At 45.4% G+C, this 23131-nt stretch overlaps 1 protein-coding gene across 5 annotated transcripts in view; it reads left to right on the top strand.

The window, feature by feature from the left end:
- The first annotated feature begins 4250 nt into the window (after positions 1 to 4250).
- Positions 4251 to 23131, top strand: part of braf (B-Raf proto-oncogene, serine/threonine kinase) — a 62776-nt gene continuing 43895 nt past the window's right edge. For 2 of the 5 annotated variants that reach the window (XR_011666758.1, XM_071331512.1), the window contains exons 1-4: positions 4251 to 4450; positions 11351 to 11452; positions 13049 to 13327; positions 21696 to 21799. Coding sequence is in view for 4 of the 5 variants with exons in the window: in XM_071331512.1 (XP_071187613.1) it covers positions 4295 to 4450; positions 11351 to 11452; positions 13049 to 13327; positions 21696 to 21799 (641 nt within the window). In the remaining variant the exon portion in view is untranslated. Of the gene's footprint in view, positions 4451 to 11350; positions 11453 to 12034; positions 12064 to 12344; positions 12393 to 13048; positions 13328 to 21695; positions 21800 to 23131 lie in introns of those variants that run through there. The other 3 variants (XM_071331513.1, XM_071331515.1, XM_071331516.1) reach the window with 3 other exon arrangements.

Genomic DNA, 23131 nt, shown 5'->3' with positions numbered 1-23131 from the left:
CGCTGCATGAGGCTAATGGTGGCTGACTGACTGGTTTTCTGATCCACACCCCTACCTTTTTTTTAAAGGTTTCTGTGACCAACAGGTGCATATCTGTGTTCTCAGTCATGAAATTGATAGATTTGGGGCCTAATTTATTTATTTAAATTGACTGATTTCCTTACATAAACTGCAACTCAGTAAAATATTTGAAATTGTTGCATGTTGCGTTTATATTTTTGTTCAGTATAATTGTAATAGTTGACTTGCCTACAGATTAACCTGCAGTTTGATTTACCCAGAGATTCAGATAAAATTAAGAGATACCTACTGTATGTCTCCACCCTGACAATGGAAACTGTTGTCCATAGGGCGGAAAGACAGCCTGTCACGCTCCTACCTCTCTTTTGATTGGTGGACACATCTAGTTTATTTTAATATTTTGTTGAATATTCTATGAGGGGTGTTGACGTCACCTGTCTGTATTACGTGGAGAGTGAGACGCCTCGCGAATACAGGACTGTCAAGAACCGGGATAATCTGATATGAAGTGTTTTTTTCTCAAAGTTGCCGGGATGTCACGTGTTCTACTTATATCATCACGCTCGTAACAACCTAAACATTACAAATCTTCTATTCAATCAAATAAGCCATTACACTTTTTGTTGACCAAAAGTCGACACTCATTCTCATTATTTTACGCCTGCTACGTTAGGTTACTCAAATCAAATTCAAGCTGCTTTATTGACATGAAAAACATTGCGTCAATATCGCCAAAGCAACAATGTATACAATATAAATTGTAATAAAATAATGCAGAATAATAATTTCAAAATGGTAATAAATAATACAAATAAAAATAATAAAATGGTAACAGTTAATAGTAGAACAATAATAAATAATAGGGACGAAAAAAGGCTAAACATGAAAAATGAAACTATAACTAACTAACTGTCATCCTCACCATTACATCAGTACTACAACTAGCATCACCATTACTACTACAGTACTATACCACCACTACCACAACCATCATCATTACTACTACAGTACTACTACCACCACTACCACAACCATCATCATTACTACTACAGTACTATACCACCACTACCACAACCATCATCATTACTACTACAGTACTATACCACCACCACAACCATCATCATTACTACTACAGTACTATACCACCACAACCATCATCATTACTACTACAGTACTATACCACCACTACCACAACCATCATTAAACTGATATCATTACCACCACCCCTACTTCCCGTACCACTACTATTTGGAATAATAATCACAACCATAATAATAATTAAGTTATTAATCAGTGTCTCTCAGGCTACGGCAGGCAGATACATATTTGGCTGCAATAGGAGCCGTTGCTCCTTCACCTATGAGCAGGTAGATACATATTTGGCTGCAATAGGAGCCGTTGCTCCTTCACCTATGAGCAGGCAGATACATATTTGGCTGCAATAGGAGCCGTTGCTCCTTCACCTATGAGCAGGCAGATACATATTTGGCTGCAATAGGAGCCGTTGCTCCTTCACCTATGAGCAGGTAGATACATATTTGGCTGCAATAGGAGCCGTTGCTCCTTCACCTATGAGCAGGTAGATACATATTTGGCTGCAATAGGAGCCGTTGCTCCTTCACCTATCAGCAGGTAGATACATATTTGGCTGCAATAGGAGCCGTTGCTCCTTCACCTATGAGCAGGTAGATACATATTTGGCTGCAATAGGAGCCGTTGCTCCTTCACCTATGAGCAGGTAGATACATATTTGGCTGCAATAGGAGCCGTTGCTCCTTCACCTATGAGCAGGTAGATACATATTTGGCTGCAATAGGAGCCGTTGCTCCTTCACCTATGAGCAGGTAGATACATATTTGGCTGCAATAGGAGCCGTTGCTCCTTCACCTATGAGCAGGTAGATACATATTTGGCTGCAATAGGAGCCGTTGCTCCTTCACCTATGAGCAGGTAGATACATATTTGGCTGCAATAGGAGCCGTTGCTCCTTCACCTATGAGCAGGTAGATACATATTTGGCTGCAATAGGAGCCGTTGCTCCTTCACCTATGAGCAGGTAGATACATATTTGGCTGCAATAGGAGCCGTTGCTCCTTCACCTATGAGCAGGCAGATACATATTTGGCTGCAATAGGAGCCGTTGCTCCTTCACCTATGAGCAGGCAGATACATATTTGGCTGCAATAGGAGCCGTTGCTCCTTCACCTATGAGCAGGCAGATACATATTTGGCTGCAATAGGAGCCGTTGCTCCTTCACCTATGAGCAGGCAGATACATATTTGGCTGCAATAGGAGCCGTTGCTCCTTCACCTATGAGCAGGCAGATACATATTTGGCTGCAATAGGAGCCGTTGCTCCTTCACCTATGAGCAGGTAGATACATATTTGGCTGCAATAGGAGCCGTTGCTCCTTCACCTATGAGCAGGTAGATACATATTTGGCTGCAATAGGAGCCGTTGCTCCTTCACCTATGAGCAGGTAGATACATATTTGGCTGCAATAGGAGCCGTTGCTCCTTCACCTATGAGCAGGTAGATACATATTTGGCTGCAATAGGAGCCGTTGCTCCTTCACCTATGAGCAGGTAGATACATATTTGGCTGCAATAGGAGCCGTTGCTCCTTCACCTATGAGCAGGTAGATACATATTTGGCTGCAATAGGAGCCGTTGCTCCTTCACCTATGAGCAGGTAGATACATATTTGGCTGCAATAGGAGCCGTTGCTCCTTCCCCTATGAGCAGGTAGATACATATTTGGCTGCAATAGGAGCCGTTGCTCCTTCCCCTATGAGCAGGTAGATACATATTTGGCTGCAATAGGAGCCGTTGCTCCTTCACCTATGAGCAGGTAGATACATATTTGGCTGCAATAGGAGCCGTTGCTCCTTCACCTATGAGCAGGTAGATACATATTTGGCTGCAATAGGAGCCGTTGCTCCTTCACCTATGAGCAGGTAGATACATATTTGGCTGCAATAGGAGCCGTTGCTCCTTCACCTATGAGCAGGTAGATACATATTTGGCTGCAATAGGAGCCGTTGCTCCTTCACCTATGAGCAGGCAGATACATATTTGGCTGCAATAGGAGCCGTTGCTCCTTCACCTATGAGCAGGTAGATACATATTTGGCTGCAATAGGAGCCGTTGCTCCTTCACCTATGAGCGTCTGTTGGTTTTCCTCTGGGTTTAATAAGATCAAATGTGGAATAAATGTTGTCATTTCTGTGAATAATGAATCTCTTGGTGAGGATTATATTTCTCCCAGTAAAGGAGAAAGTGCATCTCTGTTTCTACCTCCCCTTGTCAGGCAGTGACCACATACACGCTCCTCTTTGGGTAGCCATGTCTTTTTTATGTCTGCCGGTTTCTATTGCCAATCGGTGGTCACTCAGCCTGTACTTGGTAAGGATCTGTCTCTGCATCGTATCTCTGACAGAGTAGAGATAATCAATTCAATTTCAATTTAAGGTGCTTTATTGGCATGGTAAACATATGTTCACATCGCCAAAGCAAGTGAAATAGATAATAAACAAAAGTGAAATAAACAATAAAACATTTACAGTAAACATTACACTCACAAAAGTTCATAAATAATAAATACATTTCAAATGTCATATTATGTATATATACACAGTGTTGTACCAATGTGTAAATAGTTAAAGTACAAAAAGGGAAAATAAACATAAATATAGTTTGTATTTACAATGGTGTTTGTTCGTCACTGGTTTTCCTGTGGCTACGTTGGTCTCCATATAAATACTCCTCGCTTGGTGGACGAAACAACGCCACCTGCTGGAGGAGAAAGATTTTGGGCCAAATTTTACCCTTCTTGTTTCGCCTTTTTCCGCTCTGGTCGAGCTGAGATTTTACCTACTGAAGTTCAAATCTCAGCTAGAGTTTGGTTTGCATGTCTGTTTATGTTGGTAGACCTACAAAGGTTGGTGCTATACATTTTTGTGGTAAATGTTGTTTGTATTTTTTGCTTTTTATTTCGCAGGTGCACTTGATGCAGTTGTAATTGGACCAGCTACTAATCAGTAAGCAAAATCATATGCGGTCACTGTAACAAAACAAATACTCGTTATTGACATATTAAAACAATATAAATAGTCACTGACACAGAAAGGAGGAAAGTGGTACCCTAATTTCCTCGTGTACCCCCAAACCATCACATCCCAGTGCTTTACTAGCCAGCTACATTTCTTGAATCTGTCTCCCCCTCCCGTCTCCTCTCCTCGATTATTTTCCACTCAGTTGCTCGCAGTTTAAAATGGCGGCGTTGACTAACGCCGAGTCCCCTCCGCCCGTCTTCAACGGTGACACGATGGACCGAGACCCGGAGCGGGAGCGGGGACTGGAGGAGCTGGGAGCCTGCCTGGACCCAGCCTGTTCGGTGGGGATCCCGGAATGTCCGCAGGACGAGGAGGTATGGACCGGGGGACGGGGGTAAAGCTGGGCATGGCGAGACGGGGGTACCGAGTGGAGGTTGCTGGATGGGGATCTTTAGGAAACACCGGCTGTAATATGGATCGTGGGGATGCATTGCAGGGGGCGAGATGATGCACTAAAATGGAAATGATTTCCATCACTAACGTGTCCTTCGTCCTCTTTGCATTTGCCGTTATTCCTTAAGGTGCATTTTGCGTTAGACTACATTGATCAAGTTATATTTGTGTTATAGTCCGCTGACGGCAATGTTTATTTCAGGCCTGCCTATATTTCATTTGCTTTTCGAGTTTTTTTTCTCTCCAGCAGGTCTCTCTCTCTCTCTCTCTCTCTCTCTCTCTCTCTGCGGCGGCTGCTGCATCCAGCTCTCTGTTCGCTAGCTGGCACCGGCTGGCCTCAACCATCTACCTCGTACGGGTTGATAATGCCTCGTTTTATATCGATATAGCTAACTGACAAACTTATTTATATTTATAAACAATTTTCGTCAATCGGTTTTCGTCAATCCGATGCAGAGAACCCCTTCGTGGGCTGTCGACGGGAGCTGATATGTCGGTGCAAAGATCGGCTTTGTTTTGGTTGATAAAATGTACATTATTTTACAATATAAATCATTGATATGGAGGTTCATGCGGAATTATTAGCGCACGAATTGTAATAATCATACGCTAGCTAGGCCTCTTCTATCATCATGGCTAAAATGATATGCTCCTAGCTAACGTTACATTTATGTAAAGTTAAACCATCTTTTTCAACAGCTATTTTCAAAAATATTTTTTGCTTTCAATGCAATTAGGCCTGTATTGAAGACATTAAAATAAAGAACATCATGCAACCGTCAAAAGGTATTTTGTGAATAACATATCAGGATTATCCAATGGACCATAAAATAAAATGATGCCAACATCACAATTGCATCATATTGTATCTATTAGTCAAATAGAAAAAGCTGTAAATTGTGCAAAGGGCCAAACCAAAATCCTCAATCAATTCCCTGGCAGCTTTACTTTGGGACCTTGACTAACCTGCTGTTGATACTAGTGGTTTCTCTGGTTACAGTAGAACTCATAAACCAATTCACCTGGAATCCAGGTAATTAGATCAATTAGTAGGCCTAATTAGTCAGATTTTTTTTAAAGGTATACTCAGGTAGCTCAATTTTCTCCTTCCCAAAAGTGCTTGACTGATGTTATTGTATGCCTTCTCAATAAATGCAATATCTTTGTTGACATTTTGTCTGCGCGTGATATCTGCAAATCTTCAGGATATCTTCCAAGCTGAGTGAATAATGTTGTCCCCCATTCAGCAGTCAATAGAATCAAACAGAATTCAAATAGAATGCACATAGAATCAAACAGAATTCAAATAGAATGCAAATAGAATCAAACAGAATTCAAATAGAATGCAAATAGAATCAAACATAATCCAAATAGAATGCACATAGAATCAAACAGAATTCAAATAGAATGCACATAATCAAACAGAATTCAAATAGAATGCACATAGAATCAAACAGAATTCAAATAGAATGCACATAATCAAACAGAATTCAAATAGAATGCACATAGAATCAAACAGAATCCAAATAGAATTCAAATAGAATGCACATAGAATCAAACAGAATTCAAATAGAACAGTTAGTATTAGCCAAAGTTCTAGAGACTGTCTAAGTATTTTTTGAAACCTCCAGCTTGGGGCAGGATGTGTCCATGTGTAGTTCATACGTGCATAATCCACGCACAAAAATTACTGTCTTACCTCAATTAGTCACGGAATCCCGAGTTTGAAAGCGACAGTATTTCTGGAACCTGTGTCGCCCCCCCCCCCCCCCCCCCACGTCAGCTAGCCCCCAAGCAATTTGATTTCTAGCCAATGAGCTTCAGCCCCTCGCCATTTGAGTGACAACGAATCAAGATGCGGAGTGGAGAGAGGAATGACGTGGTGCACATATCTGTTCCGATGTGACGTAGGACGCTATTTTCTCCAGAACCACTATTGGCTAGTGAGCGTTACTTTCAGAACTACTGCCTAAAGAGTACCGGAGAATCTCTTTAATGGTCATAGATTCAGAGAATGTCATTGAATTTGAAAAGTCCCGGAGAATCTCTTTTTAATGGTCATAGAATCAGAGAATGTCATTGAATTTGAATTCTATAATTTTTGATCACAAGTCATATTGCAACCAAAACAGTAAAAACATTGTCCAGACTGAGGCCAAACAGCATTAAGAGTCCAGAGGTCTCACATCCACCTGCCCCAGATAAGCACATGATGTGCGCACTTGGAATTATTTTCATGAAATGGTACTCTGCGGTCTCACGTTTCTATCCACGGTTTTTATGCGAGTGGTCATACCGTATTAAACGTGGGAGTTTCTCCCATTCTTCTCTGCAGATCCTCTCAAGCTCTGTCAGGTTGGATGGGTAGCATCACTGCACAGCTATTTTCAGGTCTCTCCAGAGATGTTTGATGGGGTTCAAGTCCGGACTCTGGCTGGGCCACTCAAGGACATTTAGAGACTTGTCCCGAAGCCACTCCTGCGTTGTCTTGTCTGTGTGCTTAGGGTCGTTGCCCTGTTGGAAGGTGAACCTTTGCACCAGTCTGAGCATCCTGAGCGCTCTTCATCAAGGATATCTATGTACTTTGCTCCGTTCATCTTTCCCTCGATCCTGACTAGTCTCCCAGTACCTGCCGCTGAAAAACATCCCCACAACATGATGCTGCCACCACAGTGCTTCACCGTAGGGATGGTGCCAGGTCTCCTCCAGTCGTGACGCTTGGCATACAGGCCAAAGAGTTCAATCTTGGTTTCATCAGACCAGAGAATCTTGTTTCTCATAGTCTGAGAGTCCTTCAAGTGCCTGTTTGGCAAACTCCGAGCGGGCTGTCATGTGCCATTTACTGAGAAGGTTCTTCCGTCTGGCCACTCTACCATAAAGGCCTGATTGGTGGAGTGCTGTAGAGATGGTTGTTCTTCTGGAAGGTTCTCCCATCTCCTCAGAGGAACTCTGGAGCTCTTCTAGAGGAAGGCCGTTTTCGTATAAACGTTTCTGTCCAGTTTGTTTAACATTCCAGTCTCTTCTGTTACTGATGACAACAGTAACCCATTTGACATTAATTAATACAACCTATTACGAAATGTAGTCCCATTCTGTGATTATGAATTGATTTAGTTTCTTCTTATTGAATAAACAAATGTGACCAAGAACCCAGTGACCATTGGGTTCTTGGTCACCTCCCTGACCAATGTCCTTCTACCCCGATTGCTCAGTTTGGCCGGGCAGCCAGCTCTATGAAGAGTCTTGGTGGTTCCAAACTTCTTCCATTTTAAGAATGATGGAGGGCACTTGGGGACCTTCAATGCTGCAGACATTTTTTGGTACCCTTCCCCAGATCTGTACCTCGACACAATCCTGTCTCAGAGCTCTACGGACAATTCCTTCGTCCTCATGGCTTGGTTATTGTCTGACATGCACTGTCAAATGTGGGACCTTATATAGACAGTTATGTTCCCTTTCAAATCATGTCCAATCAATAGAATTTACCTCAGGTGGACTCCAAGTTGTAGAAACATCTCAAGGATGATCAATGGAAACAGGATGCACCTGAGCTCATTTTCAAGTCTCATAGCAAAGGGTCTGAATACTTATGTTAATAAGTTATTTCTGTTTTGTTTTGAATACATTTCTAAAAACCTGTTTTGGCTTTGTCATTATGGGGTATTGTGATGTCATTATGGGGTATTGTGATGTCATTATGGGGTATTGTGATGTCATTATGGGGTATTGTGATGTCATTATGGGGTATTGTGTGTAGATTGCTGAGTATTTTATTTATTTTAATCGATTTTAGAATACGGCTGTAACGTAACAAATTGTGGGAAAATTCAAGGTGTCCTAGTACTTTCCCGAAGTCACTTTACATATATATATAAATTAATTTGTGCTCTTAAAGAATGTGTACGGTACTCAAACCATTCAAGATTGATCAGAGTATCAAACTCATACGTAGCTTACAATCCTTTTGATCCTCTTCAATGACACCTCTAAAATGCTAGAAAGGATTTGGTTTTTGGCTTTTCCCCTAATGTCAAATCAAGTCATGTTCTGAGTATCTGAGGGCAACGGAGGGCCTTGTCTTAGTTCTAGGCCTACTCTCTGGATGTACAGACGCTTCCATGCATTTAACCAGTGACGGGGAAGGTTGGTGTGACTGGTTATTTCAGGATCCAGGGCCCACGGTAGAGACACTGGTTTATGAAGCATTTTCTCACATTGAACACGTTTATTACCTGAAGGCCCTGAAGAGGAATTGGTTTGTTGTGGTGATATTACTGTCTATACAAAGACGAGTGTTGCATGCATAGGCATTTTGTCTGGTGGTTGTTGTGTGGAAGACATGGCTGAGGGCAGAGAGGAGGCTGACCCCCGCTCTCTCCCAGGGCGGAGAGGAGGCTGACCCCCGCTCTCTCCCAGGGCGGAGAGGAGACTGACCCCCCCCGCTCTCTCCCAGGGCGGAGAGGAGACTGACCCCCGCTCTCTCTGTGTGGAGAGGAGACTGACCCCCACTCTCTCAGTGTGGAGAGGAGACTGACCCCCACTCTCTCAGTGTGGAGAGGAGACTGACCCCCGCTCTCTCCCAAGGTGGAGAGGAGACTGACCCCCGCTCCCAAGGTGGAGAGGAGACTGACCCCCGCTCTCTCAGTGTGGAGAGGAGACTGACCCCCACTCTCTGTGTGGAGAGGAGACTGACCCCAGCTCTCTCCCAAGGTGGAGAGGAGACTGACCCCCACTCTCTGTGTGGAGAGGAGACTGACCCCAGCTCTCTCCCAAGGTGGAGAGGAGACTGACGCCCACTCTCTCCCAAGGTGGAGAGGAGACTGACCCCCACTCTCTCACAGGGTGGAGAGGAGACTGACCCCCACTCTCTCACAGGGTGGAGAGGAGACTGACCCCCACTCTCTCCCAGGGCGGAGAGGAGACTGACCCCCCCCCAGGGCGGAGAGGAGACTGACCCCCCCCCCCGCACTCCCAGGGCGGAGAGGCGACTGACCCCCGCTCTCTCCCAGGGTGGAGAGGAGACTGACCCCCCCCTTCTCTCTCCCAGGGCGGAGAGGAGACTGACCCCCGCTCTCTCCCAGGGTGGAGAGGAGACTGACCCCCCCCTTCTCTCTCCCAGGGTGGAGAGGAGACTGACCCCCCCCTTCTCTCTCCCAGGGCGGAGAGGAGACTGACCCCCGCTCTCTCCCAGGGTGGAGAGGAGACTGACCCCCCCCCCCAGGGCGGAGAGGAGACTGACCCCCCCCCCCCTAGGGCGGAGAGGAGACTGACCCCCCCCCCCCCCCCCCAGGGCGGAGAGGAGACTGACCCTGGCCATGACCCCACTCTTTTGACAGTCAGTTGTGATTTCCTTTTAACAGTCAGTTGTGTAATGATTTGTATTTTAATGTTGACAGTCGTTTGTGATTTCATTTTAACAGTCAGTTGTGTAATGATTTGTATTTTAATGTTGACAGTCGGTTGTGATTTCATTTTGACAGTCAGTTGTGTAATGATTTGTATTTTAATGTTGACAGTCGTTTGTGATTTCATTTTAACAGTCAGTTGTGTAATGATTTGTATTTTAATGTTGACAGTCGGTTGTGATTTCATTTTGACAGTCAGTTGTGTAATGATTTGTATTTTAATGTTGACAGTCGTTTGTGATTTCATTTTAACAGTCAGTTGTGTCATGATTTGTATTTTAATGTTGACAGTCGTTTGTGATTTCATTTTGACAGTCAGTTGTGTCATGATTTGTATTTTAATGTTGACAGTCGGTTGTGATTTCATTTTGACAGTCAGTTGTGTAATGATTTGTATTTTAATGTTGACAGTCGTTTGTGATTTCATTTTAACAGTCAGTTGTGTAATGATTTGTATTTTAATGTTGACAGTCGTTTGTGATTTCATTTTAACAGTCAGTTGTGTAATGATTTGTATTTTAATGTTGACAGTCGTTTGTGATTTCATCTTGACAGTCAGTTGTGTCATGATTTGTATTTTAATGTTGACAGTCGGTTGTGATTTCATTTTAACAGTCAGTTGTGTAATGATTTGTATTTTAATGTTGACAGTCGGTTGTGATTTCATTTTGACAGTCAGTTGTGTAATGATTTGTATTTTAATGTTGACAGTCGTTTGTGATTTCATTTTGACAGTCAGTTGTGTCATGATTTGTATTTTAATGTTGACAGTCGGTTGTGATTTCATTTTAACAGTCAGTTGTGTAATGATTTGTATTTTAATGTTGACAGTCGGTTGTGATTTCATTTTGACAGTCAGTTGTGTAATGATTTGTATTTTAATGTTGACAGTCGTTTGTGATTTCATTTTAACAGTCAGTTGTGTAATGATTTGTATTTTAATGTTGACAGTCGTTTGTGATTTCATTTTAACAGTCAGTTGTGTCATGATTTGTATTTTAATGTTGACAGTCGGTTGTGATTTCATTTTGACAGTCAGTTGTGTAATGATTTGTATTTTAATGTTGACAGTCGGTTGTGAAGTCGGGGACACAGCCAAGAGTAACAACAAGTAGCTTAGTCTTCCTCTACTAGTGTCTAATGGCTGCTGCCAAAACGGCACCCTAGTCCCTTTTTTTAGCCTAGTGCTCTACTTTTGACCACGACCCATAGTGCACTACTTTAGACAAGAGCCCTATGTAGGGAATGGGGCTCTGGTCTAAAAAATATATACGGAATAGGGCTCCATTTGGAACAGAAATATGCTATGCCTCTGCAATGTCTATAGTCACCATCTCATTCAACGCAATTAGGCTATATAACGGTATGATGTGATGTTTATAATTAAAGTGTGTGTGTGTGTGTGTGTGTCCCTAGATCTGGAATATCAAACAGATGATCAAGCTGACACAGGAGCACTTAGAGGCACTACTGGACAAGTTTGGAGGAGAATGTAACCCTCCGTCTATATATCTGGAGGTGAGTTACCCTGAGGAGAATGTAACCCTCCGTCCATATATCTGGAGGTGAGTTACCCTGAGGAGAATGTAACCCTCCGTCCATATATCTGGAGGTGAGTTACCCTGAGGAGAATGTAACCCTCCGTCCATATATCTGGAGGTGAGTTACCCTGAGGAGAATGTAACCCTCCGTCCATATATCTGGAGGTGAGTTACCCTGAGGAGAATGTAACCCTCCGTCCATATATCTGGAGGTGAGTTACCCTGAGGAGAATGTAACCCTCCGTCCATATATCTGGAGGTGAGTTACCCTGAGGAGAATGTAACCCTCCGTCTATATATCTGGAGGTGAGTTACCCTGAGGAGAATGTAACCCTCCGTCCATATATCTGGAGGTGAGTTACCCTGAGGAGAATGTAACCCTCCGTCCATATATCTGGAGGTGAGTTACCCTGAGGAGAATGTAACCCTCCGTCCATATATCTGGAGGTGAGTTACCCTGAGGAGAATGTAACCCTCCGTCCATATATCTGGAGGTGAGTTACCCTGAGGAGAATGTAACCCTCCGTCCATATATCTGGAGGTGAGTTACCCTGAGGAGAATGTAACCCTCCGTCTATATATCTGGAGGTGAGTTACCCTGAGGAGAATGTAACCCTCCGTCCATATATCTGGAGGTGAGTTACCCTGAGGAGAATGTAACCCTCCGTCCATATATCTGGAGGTGAGTTACCCTGAGGAGAATGTAACCCTCCGTCCATATATCTGGAGGTGAGTTACCCTGAGGAGAATGTAACCCTCCGTCCATATATCTGGAGGTGAGTTACCCTGAGGAGAATGTAACCCTCCGTCCATATATCTGGAGGTGAGTTACCCTGAGGAGAATGTAACCCTCCGTCCATATATCTGGAGGTGAGTTACACTGAGGAGAATGTAACCCTCCGTCCATATATCTGGAGGTGAGTTACCCTGAGGAGAATGTAACCCTCTATATATCTGGAGGTGAGTTACACTGTGTGATGAGTACACCAGTAAGCTGGATGCTCTGCAGCAGAGGGAGGTGTGTGTACATGTGTGTACATGTGTGTACATGTGTGTACATGTGTGTACATGTGTGTACATGTGTGTATATAGATAGATGGATATAGATATGTATGTGTGTGTGTGTATATATAGATTCAGTACCAGTCAAGTTGGGACACACATACTCATTCCATGGTTTTTCTTTATTTTTACAATTTTTTACATTGTAGAATAATAGTGAAGACATCAAAACTATGAAATAACACATATGGAATCATGTAGTAACCAAAATAGTGTTAAACAAATCCAAATATATTTTATGTTTGAGAACGTAAGTTTCTGGGTATATGTCATCATGGCAAAGTGTGGCTACTTTGAAGAATCTCAAATCTAAAATATATTGTGATTTTCACTTTTCTGGAGGGTTCCATACGTGTTATTTCATAGTTTTGATGTCTTCACTATTAATCTACAATGTAGAAAATAGTCAAAAAAAAGAGGGGAAAAAACCTGGAATGAGTAGGTGTGTCCAAACTTTTGACTGGTTCTGTGTGGCTGGATGTTTTAAATAATGTGTGTATTGTCTCTGTAGGCCTATGAGGAGTACACCAGTAAACTGGATGCTCTGCAGCAGAGGGAGCAGCAGCTCCTGGAGGCTATGGGAAACGGGACAGACTTCTACTCCTCCTCTCCTACGCCCCCCTCCCTTCTGGATGGGGGTTTGAGCTGTTCTGGGGGCACCCAGTTCCTTCTCCCCTCCGCCCCCAACACCCTGGCTGTCCTCCAGACCCCTACAGACGGACGGGCCAATCCCCGCTCCCCTCAGAAACCCATCGTCAGGGTGTTCCTGCCCAACAAACAGCGGACCGTGGTGAGTAACGGGGTGGTTATAATGCATATACCACTTGGCGTAGGCTATGGGAGGGGTTAGGGTGGCTATGGGAGGGGTTAGGGTGGCTGTGGGAGGAGTTAGGGTGGCTGTGGGAGGAGTTAGGGTGGCTATGGGAGGAGTTAGGGTGGCTATGGGAGGAGTTAGGGTGGCTATGGGAGGGGTTAGGGTGGCTATGGGAGGGGTTAGGGTGGCTGTGGGAGGGGTTAGGGTGGCTGTGGGAGGGGTTAGGGTGGCTGTGGGAGGGGTTAGGGTGGCTGTGGGAGGGGTTAGGGTGGCTGTGGGAGGGGTTAGGGTGGCTGTGGGAGGGTTAGGGTGGCTGTGGGAGGGTTAGGGTGGCTGTGGGAGGGGTTCGGGTGGCTATGGGAGGGGTTCGGGTGGCTATGGGAGGGGTTAGGGTGACTATGGAAGATGTTATGGTTTAGGGTGGCTATGGGAAGGGTTAAGGAGAGTTGTCCTGTATTGGTGATATTAGACAATAGTTAGGGAGCGATGTCCTAGGCCTCTGCTGTGCAGGTGGCAGCATACTCTCTACCGCTGTAATTGTTTCACTCTTCATTGCGTTGATGCATTTCTTCATCGTATGGAACGTCAGTTTAAAAACCACAGTCTTTTGCCATAATTCCAACACCGGGGAGGTCGGTGTTGTAATTATACATTTAGTTTCCTGTTCTGTTTTTTTACTGGAAGGTCAAGTCTTCATTAGTGTTATGCTACACAATGGGGGTTTAGCTTAAAGGACAGATGACTCAGCTACAGGACTTGGTTGTGATGCTAGGCTATAAGCTACAGGACTTAGGGTTGTGATGCTAGGCTATAAGCTACAGGACTTAGGGTTGTGATGCTAGGCTATTAGCTACAGGACTTAGGGTTGTGATGCTAGGCTATTAGCTACAGGACTTAGGGTTGTGATGCTAGGCTATTAGCTACAGGACTTAGGGTTGTGATGCTAGGCTATTAGCTACAGGACTTAGGGTTGTGATGCTAGGCTATAAGCTACAGGACTTAGGGTTGTGATGCTAGGCTATTAGCTACAGGACTTAGGGTTGCGATGCTAGGCTATTAGCTACAGGACTTAGGGTTGTGATGCTAGGCTATTAGCTACAGGACTTAGGGTTGTGATGCTAGGCTATTAGCTACAGGACTTAGGGTTGTGATGCTAGGCTATTAGCTACATGACTTAGGGTTGCGATGCTAGGCTATTAGCTACAGGACTTAGGGTTGCGATGCTAGGCTATTAGCTACAGGACTTAGGGTTGTGATGCTAGGCTATTAGCTACAGGACTTAGGGTTGTGATGCTAGGCTATTAGCTACAGGACTTAGGGTTGTGATGCTAGGCTATTAGCTACAGGACTTAGGGTTGTGATGCTAGGCTATTAGCTACAGGACTTAGGGTTGCGATGCTATTTGCTCATTGACAGTAATAAGCATAGCTCTGTTGACATCAGTGTGATTGGGAGCCCAGTCTGTGTCTTGGTAGAAGTACGCTTGGTTCTCTACCGTAGTGCTGTGGCCTACTCCTCTATCGCCATTCACACTTCAACATGACATTGAACTAATGCAGAGTAGTGTTGTCACTGTATCAGAATGTTGTATTTGAACGGTAAAACTTTATAGATGTTTTAAAAACTGGGTAAATCAAGATGTCGACCGGGTCTTATTCACAGTACAGGTGAATGCATATTATTCAATAGGAGTGTGACATGTATTGAGTTATTCAGCTTGTTTATAGCTGATTTCATATACAGCTAACCAACAAACCCTTCTGTTTAGGACCAGTGGTATCTTCTGTTTAGGACCAGTGGTATCTTCCGTTTAGGACCAGTGGTATCTTCCGTTTAGGACCAGTGGTATCTTCCGTTTAGGACCAGTGGTATCTTCCGTTTAGGACCGGTGGTACCTTCCGTTTAGGACCGGTGGTACCTTCCGTTTAGGACCGGTGGTACCTTCCGTTTAGGACCGGTGGTATCTTCCGTTTAGGACCAGTGGTATCTTCCGTTTAGGACCAGTGGTGTCTTCCGTTTGGGACCAGTGGTATCTTCTGTTCAGGACCAGTGGTATCTTCTGTTCAGGACCAGTGGTATCTTCTGTTCAGGACCAGTGGTATCTTCTGTTCAGGACCAGTGGTATCTTCTGTTCAGGACCAGTGGTATCTTCTGTTTAGGACCAGTGGTATCTTCCGTTTAGGACCAGTGGTATCTTCCGTTTAGGACCAGTGGTATCTTCCGTTTAGGACCAGTGGTATCTTCCGTTTAGGACCAGTGGTGTCTTCCGTTTAGGACCAGTGGTATCTTCCGTTTAGGACCAGTGGTATCTTCCGTTTAGGACCAGTGGTATCTTCCGTTTAGGACCAGTGGTATCTTCCGTTTAGGACCAGTGGTATCTTCCGTTTAGGACCAGTGGTATCTTCCGTTTAGGACCAGTGGTATCTTCCGTTTAGGACCAGTGGTATCTTCCGTTCAGGACCAGTGGTATCTTCTGTTCAGGACCAGTGGTATCTTCTGTTCAGGACCAGTGGTATCTTCCGTTTAGGACCAGTGGTGTCTTCCGTTTGGGACCAGTGGTACGTTCTGTTTAGGACCAGTGGTATCTTCTGTTCAGGACCAGTGGTATCTTCTGTTCAGGACCAGTGGTATCTTCCGTTTAGGACCAGTGGTGTCTTCCGTTTGGGACCAGTGGTACGTTCTGTTTAGGACCAGTGGTATCTTCTGTTCAGGACCAGTGGTATCTTCCGTTCAGGACCAGTGGTATCTTCCGTTCAGGACCAGTGGTATCTTCTGTTTAGGACCAGTGGTATCTTCTGTTTAGGACCAGTGGTGTCTTCCGTTTAGGACCAGTGGTGTCTTCCGTTTAGGACCGGTGGTATCTTCCGTTTAGGACCGGTGGTACCTTCCGTTTAGGACCAGTGGTATCTTCCGTTTAGGACCAGTGGTGTCTTCCGTTTGGGACCAGTGGTATCTTCTGTTCAGGACCAGTGGTATCTTCTGTTCAGGACCAGTGGTATCTTCTGTTCAGGACCAGTGGTATCTTCTGTTCAGGACCAGTGGTATCTTCTGTTCAGGACCAGTGGTATCTTCTGTTCAGGACCAGTGGTATCTTCCGTTTAGGACCAGTGGTATCTTCCGTTTAGGACCAGTGGTATCTTCCGTTTAGGACCAGTGGTATCTTCCGTTTAGGACCAGTGGTATCTTCCGTTTAGGACCAGTGGTATCTTCCGTTTAGGACCAGTGGTGTCTTCCGTTTAGGACCAGTGGTATCTTCCGTTTAGGACCAGTGGTATCTTCCGTTTAGGACCAGTGGTATCTTCCGTTTAGGACCAGTGGTATCTTCCGTTTAGGACCAGTGGTATCTTCCGTTTAGGACCAGTGGTATCTTCCGTTTAGGACCAGTGGTATCTTCCGTTCAGGACCAGTGGTATCTTCTGTTCAGGACCAGTGGTATCTTCTGTTCAGGACCAGTGGTATCTTCCGTTTAGGTCCAGTGGTGTCTTCCGTTTGGGACCAGTGGTACGTTCTGTTTTGGACCAGTGGTATCTTCTGTTCAGGACCAGTGGTATCTTCCGTTCAGGACCAGTGGTATCTTCCGTTCAGGACCAGTGGTATCTTCTGTTTAGGACCAGTGGTATCTTCTGTTCAGGACCAGTGGTATCTTCCGTTTAGGACCAGTGGTGTCTTCCGTTTAGGACCAGTGGTATCTTCTGTTCAGGACCAGTGGTATCTTCTGTTCAGGACCAGTGGCGTCTTCTGTTTAGGACCAGTGGCGTCTTCCGTTTAGGACCGGTGGTGTCTTCCGTTTAGGACCGGTGGTGTCTTCCGTTTAGGACCGGTGGTATCTTCCGTTTAGGACCGGTGGTATCTTCCGTTTAGGACCGGTGGTATCTTCCGTTTAGGACCGGTGGTATCTTCCGTTTAGGACCGGTGGTATCTTCCGTTTAGGACCGGTGGTATCTTCCGTTTAGGACCGGTGGTATCTTCCGTTTAGGACCGGTGGTATCTTCCGTTTAGGACCGGTGGTATCTTCCGTTTAGGACCGGTGGTATCTTCCGTTTAGGACCGGTGGTATCTTCCGTTTAGGACCGGTGGTATCTTCCGTTTAGGACCGGTGGTATCTTCCGTTTAGGACCGGTGGTATCTTCCGTTTAGGACCGGTGGTATCTTCCGTTTAGGACCGGTGGTATCTTCCGTTTAGGACCGGTGGTGTCTTCCGTTTAGGACCGGTGGTGTCTTCCGTTTGGGACCGGTGGTGTCTTCCGTTTAGGACCGGTGGGGTCTTCCGTTTGGGACCGGTGGTGTCTTCCGTTTAGGACCGGTGGGGTCTTCCGTTTAGGACCAGTGGTGTCTTCCGTTTAGGACCAGTGGTATCTTCTGTTTAGGACCGGTGGTGTCTTCCGTTTAGGACCGGTGGTATCTTCCGTTTAGGACCGGTGGTATCTTCCGTTTAGGACCGGTGGGGTCTTCTGTTTAGGACCAGTGGTGTCTTCCGTTTAGGACCAGTGGTATCTTCTGTTTAGGACCAGTGGTGTCTTCCGTTTGGGCCCAGTGGTACGTTCTGTTTAGGACCAGTGGTGTCTTCCGTTTAGGACCAGTGGTGTCTTCTGTTTAGGACCAGTGGTGTCTTCCGTTTAGGACCAGTGGTACGTTCTGTTTAGGACCAGTGGTGTCTTCCGTTTAGGACCAGTGGTGTCTTCCGTTTAGGACCAGTGGTACGTTCTGTTTAGGACCAGTGGTCTCTTCCGTTTAGGACCAGTGGGGTCTTCTGTTTAGGACCAGTGGTGTCTTCCGTTTAGGACCAGTGGGGTCTTCCGTTTAGGACCAGTGGGGTCTTCCGTTTAGGACCAGTGGGGTCTTCTGTTTAGGACCAGTGGTGTCTTCTGTTTAGGACCAGTGGTGTCTTCCGTTTAGGACCAGTGGGGTCTTCTGTTTAGGACCAGTGGTGTCTTCCGTTTAGGACCAGTGGTATCTTCTGTTTAGGACCAGTGGTGTCTTCCGTTTGGGACCAGTGGTACGTTCTGTTTAGGACCAGTGGTGTCTTCCGTTTAGGACCAGTGGTGTCTTCTGTTTAGGACCAGTGGTACGTTCTGTTTAGGACCAGTGGTGTCTTCCGTTTAGGACCAGTGGGGTCTTCTGTTTAGGACCAGTGGTGTCTTCCGTTTAGGACCAGTGGGGTCTTCCGTTTAGGACCAGTGGTGTCTTCCGTTTAGGACCAGTGGTGTCTTCTGTTTAGGACCAGTGGTGTCTTCCGTTTAGGACCAGTGGTGTCTTCCGTTTAGGACCAGTGGTATCTTCTGTTTAGGACCAGTGGTGTCTTCCGTTTGGGACCAGTGGTACGTTCTGTTTAGGACCAGTGGTGTCTTCCGTTTAGGACCAGTGGTGTCTTCTGTTTAGGACCAGTGGTGTCTTCCGTTTAGGACCAGTGGTACGTTCTGTTTAGGACCAGTGGTGTCTTCCGTTTAGGACCAGTGGGGTCTTCTGTTTAGGACCAGTGGGGTCTTCTGTTTAGGACCAGTGGTGTCTTCCGTTTAGGACCAGTGGGGTCTTCCGTTTAGGACCAGTGGGGTCTTCCGTTTAGGACCAGTGGTGTCTTCTGTTTAGGACCAGTGGTGTCTTCCGTTTAGGACCAGTGGTGTCTTCCGTTTAGGACCAGTGGTATCTTCTGTTTAGGACCAGTGGTGTCTTCCGTTTGGGACCAGTGGTACGTTCTGTTTAGGACCAGTGGTGTCTTCCGTTTAGGACCAGTGGTGTCTTCCGTTTAGGACCAGTGGTACGTTCTGTTTAGGACCAGTGGGGTCTTCTGTTTAGGACCAGTGGGGTCTTCTGTTTAGGACCAGTGGTACCTTCCGTTTAGGACCAGTGGTGTCTTCTGTTTAGGACCGGCGGTATCTTCTGTTTAGGACCAGTGGTGTCTTCCGTTTAGGACCAGTGGTGTCTTCCGTTTAGGACCAGTGGTACGTTCTGTTTAGGACCAGTGGTGTCTTCCGTTTAGGACCAGTGGTGTCTTCCGTTTAGGACCGGCGGTATCTTCTGTTTAGGACCAGTGGTATGTTCTTGCATTGTAAAGTGTTCCAGCCTCTCTGGACGGTTTCAACATCTCTACACCATCGGAAATATACTTTCCACCTTCAGAAATGAGCCGAATCACATCGCACGGAGCAAAGACGTCAGTTCAACGTCTAGTTTGGATTTACTTCTGGTTGAGTTGTCAACTGACGTGAATTCAATGTGAAATAAAAAATGTTTTAAAGTCATTTTAATTTAAAAGTTAAGTGGGGGGGAAAGAAGACATTTCTTGGACAGCATTTTACAAATCCAATCAGTTTTCCATGTTCAGGCAACATCATCACATTAGATTTTTGGGTGTTGAAATAACGTGGAAACGTTTTTTTTTTTTTTTTTGTTTTTTTTTTAATTTTATCCCCTTTTCTCCCCAATTTTTCGTGGTATCCAATCGCTAGTAATTACTATCTTGTCTCATCGCTACAACTCCCGTACGGGCTCGGGAGAGACGAAGGTCGAAAGTCATGCGTCCTCCGAAGCACAACCCAACCAGCCGCACTGCTTCTTAACACAGCGCGCCTCCAACCCGGAAGCCAGCCGCACCAATGTGTCGGAGGAAACACCGTGCACCCGCCCCCCTCAGTTAGCGCGCACTGCGCCCGGCCCGCCACAGGAGTCGCTGGAGCGCGATGAGACAAGGATATCCCTACCGGCCAAACCCTCCCTAACCCGGACGACGCTAAGCCAATTGTGCGTCGCCCCACGGACCTCCCGGTCGCGGCCGGCTGCGACAGAGCCTGGGCGCGAACCCAGACTCTGGTGGCGCAGCATAGCACTGCGATGCAGTGCCCTAGACCACTGCGCCACCCGGGAGGCCCGTGGAAACATTGTTGATTCAACCAGTTTTGGCCGTTGCGGGATATTGGTCAAATGATTTGAACGTATTGGACCATGCATATAGACTATGTACAGTTGAAGTTTACATACACTTAGGTTGGAGTCATTAAAACTCGTTTTTCAACCACTCCACAAATTTCTTGTTAACAAACTATAGTTTTGGCAATTCAGTTGTGTCATGCACAAAGTAGATGTCCCAAGTAATTTTTCCAACAATTGTTCAGACCTTGGGAGCAATTGCCAAACGCCTGAAGGTACCACGTTCATCCGTACAAACAATAGTACGCAAGTATAAACACCATGGGACCACGCAACTGTCATACCGCTCAGGAAGGACACGCGTTCTGTCTCCTAGAGATGAACGTACTTTGGTGCGAAAAGTGCAAATCAATCCCAGAACAACAGCAAAGGACCTTGTGAAGATGCTGGAGGAAACGGGTAGAAATGTATCTATATCCACAGTAAAATGAGTCCTATATCGACATAATCTGAAAGGCCGCTCAGCAAGGAAGAAGCCACCGCTCCAAAACCGCCATAAAAAAAGTCAGGCTGCACATGGAGGAAAATATTGTACTTTTTGGAGAAATGTCCTCTGGTCTGATGAAACAAAAACGGAACTGTTTGGCCATAATGACCATCGTTATGTTTGGAGGAAAAAGGGGGAGGCTTGCAAGCCGAAGAACACCATCCCAACCGTGAAGCACGGGGGTGGCAGCATCATGTTGTGGGGGTGCTTTGCTGCAGGAGGGACTGGTGCACTTCACAAAATAGGTGGCATCATGAGGCAGGAAAATTATGTGGATATATTGAAGCAACATCTCAAGACATCAGTCAGGAAGTTACAGCTTGGTCGCAAATGGGTCTTCCAAATGGACAATGTCCCCAAGCATACTTCCAAAGTTGTGGCAAAATGGCTTAAGGACAAAGTCAAGGTATTGGAGTGGCCATCACAAAGCCCTGACCTCAATCCTATAGAACATTTGTAGGCAGAACTGAAAAGCGTGTGCGAGCAAGGAGGCCTACAAACCTGACTCAGTTACACCAGCTGTGTCAGGAAGAATGGGCCAAAATTCACCCAACTTATTGTGGGAAGCTTGTGAAAGGCTACCCAACACTTTTTGACCCCAAGTTAAACCATTTAAATGCAATACTACCAAATACTAATTGAGTGTATGTAATCTTCTGACCCACTGGGAATGTGATGAAGGAAATAAAAGCTGAAATAAATCATTCTCTCTACTACTATTCTGACATTTCACATTCTTAAAATAAAGTCCTGATCCTAACTGACCTAAGACAGGGAATTTTTACTCTGATTAAATGTCAGGAATTGTGAGAAACTGAGTTTAAAATATATTTGGTTAAGGTGTATGTAAACTTCTGACTTCAACTGTATGTGGTCTATACCTGCTGTTCAGTCCCTGAAACGAACTGTATGGTCCCTCTCTGTCTGTCCCAGGTCCCAGCCCGCTGTGGCATGACAGTCAGAGACTCTCTGAAGAAGGCTTTAATGATGAGGGGACTAATCCCTGAGTGCTGTGCTGTCTACAGGATACAGGATGGGTAAGACACACACACACACACACATATACACACACACACACATACACACACACGTATACCTTGGCCAAATGATAACATTTATTTTATATTCCACATTCTGTCAATTGATGCTCCTGTACAACTTTGTAATCGTTTCAGCACAGTGGAGACCAGTTATAGGTCATTGTACAGGTACACACTAAGGGGTCAATGTACAGTCACACTGTAAGGGGTCAATGTACAGGTACACACTAAGGGGTCAATGTACAGTCACACCGTAAGGGGTCAATGTACAGTCACACACTTGCACAATTCTGTTTATTTTATTGTACTTTGTTGAACAAGGTAAATCATTGAGAACACATTCTCTTTTACAACAACAATCCACATGTGTACTAGACTCCACCACAACCCAGTGAACTCCTCTTCCTGTCTCCTGTAACAACAACAACCCACATGTGTACTAGACTCCACCACAACCCAGTGAACTCCACTTCCTGTCTCCTGTAACAACAACAATCCACATGTGTACTAGACTCCACCACAACCCAGTGAACTCCACTTCCTGTCTCCTGTAACAACAACAATCCACATGTGTACTAGACTCCACCACAACCCAGTGAACTCCACTTCCTGTCTCCTGTAACAACAACAACCCACATGTGTACTAGACTCCACCACAACCCAGTGAACTCCTCTTCCTGTCTCCTGTAACAACAACAACAATCCACATGTGTACTAGACTCCACCACAACCCAGTGAACTCCACTTCCTGTCTCCTGTAACAACAACAACCCACATGTGTACTAGACTCCACCACAACCCAGTGAACTCCACTTCCTGTCTCCTGTAACAACAACAATCCACATGTGTACTAGACTCCACCACAACCCAGTGAACTCCACTTCCTGTCTCCTGTAACAACAACAATCCACATGTGTACTAGACTCCACCACAACCCAGTGAACTCCACTTCCTGTCTCCTGTAACAACAACAACCCACATGTGTACTAGACTCCACCACAACCCAGTGAACTCCACTTCCTGTCTCCTGTAACAACAACAATCCACATGTGTACTAGACTCCACCACAACCCAGTGAACTCCTCTTCCTGTCTCCTGTAACAACAACAACCCACATGTGTACTAGACTCCACCACAACCCAGTGAACTCCACTTCCTGTCTCCTGTAACAACAACAATCCACATGTGTACTAGACTCCACCACAACCCAGTGAACTCCTCTTCCTGTCTCCTGTAACAACAACAATCCACATGTGTACTAGACTCCACCACAACCCAGTGAACTCCTCTTCCTGTCTCCTGTAACAACAACAACAATCCACATGTGTA

Source organism: Salvelinus alpinus, chromosome 11 (genome assembly GCF_045679555.1).
Source record: "Salvelinus alpinus chromosome 11, SLU_Salpinus.1, whole genome shotgun sequence".
NCBI lineage: Eukaryota > Metazoa > Chordata > Actinopteri > Salmoniformes > Salmonidae > Salvelinus > Salvelinus alpinus.
The sequence above is the reverse complement of the archived record's forward strand: the minus strand, read 5'-3'. Positions and strand labels throughout refer to the sequence as shown.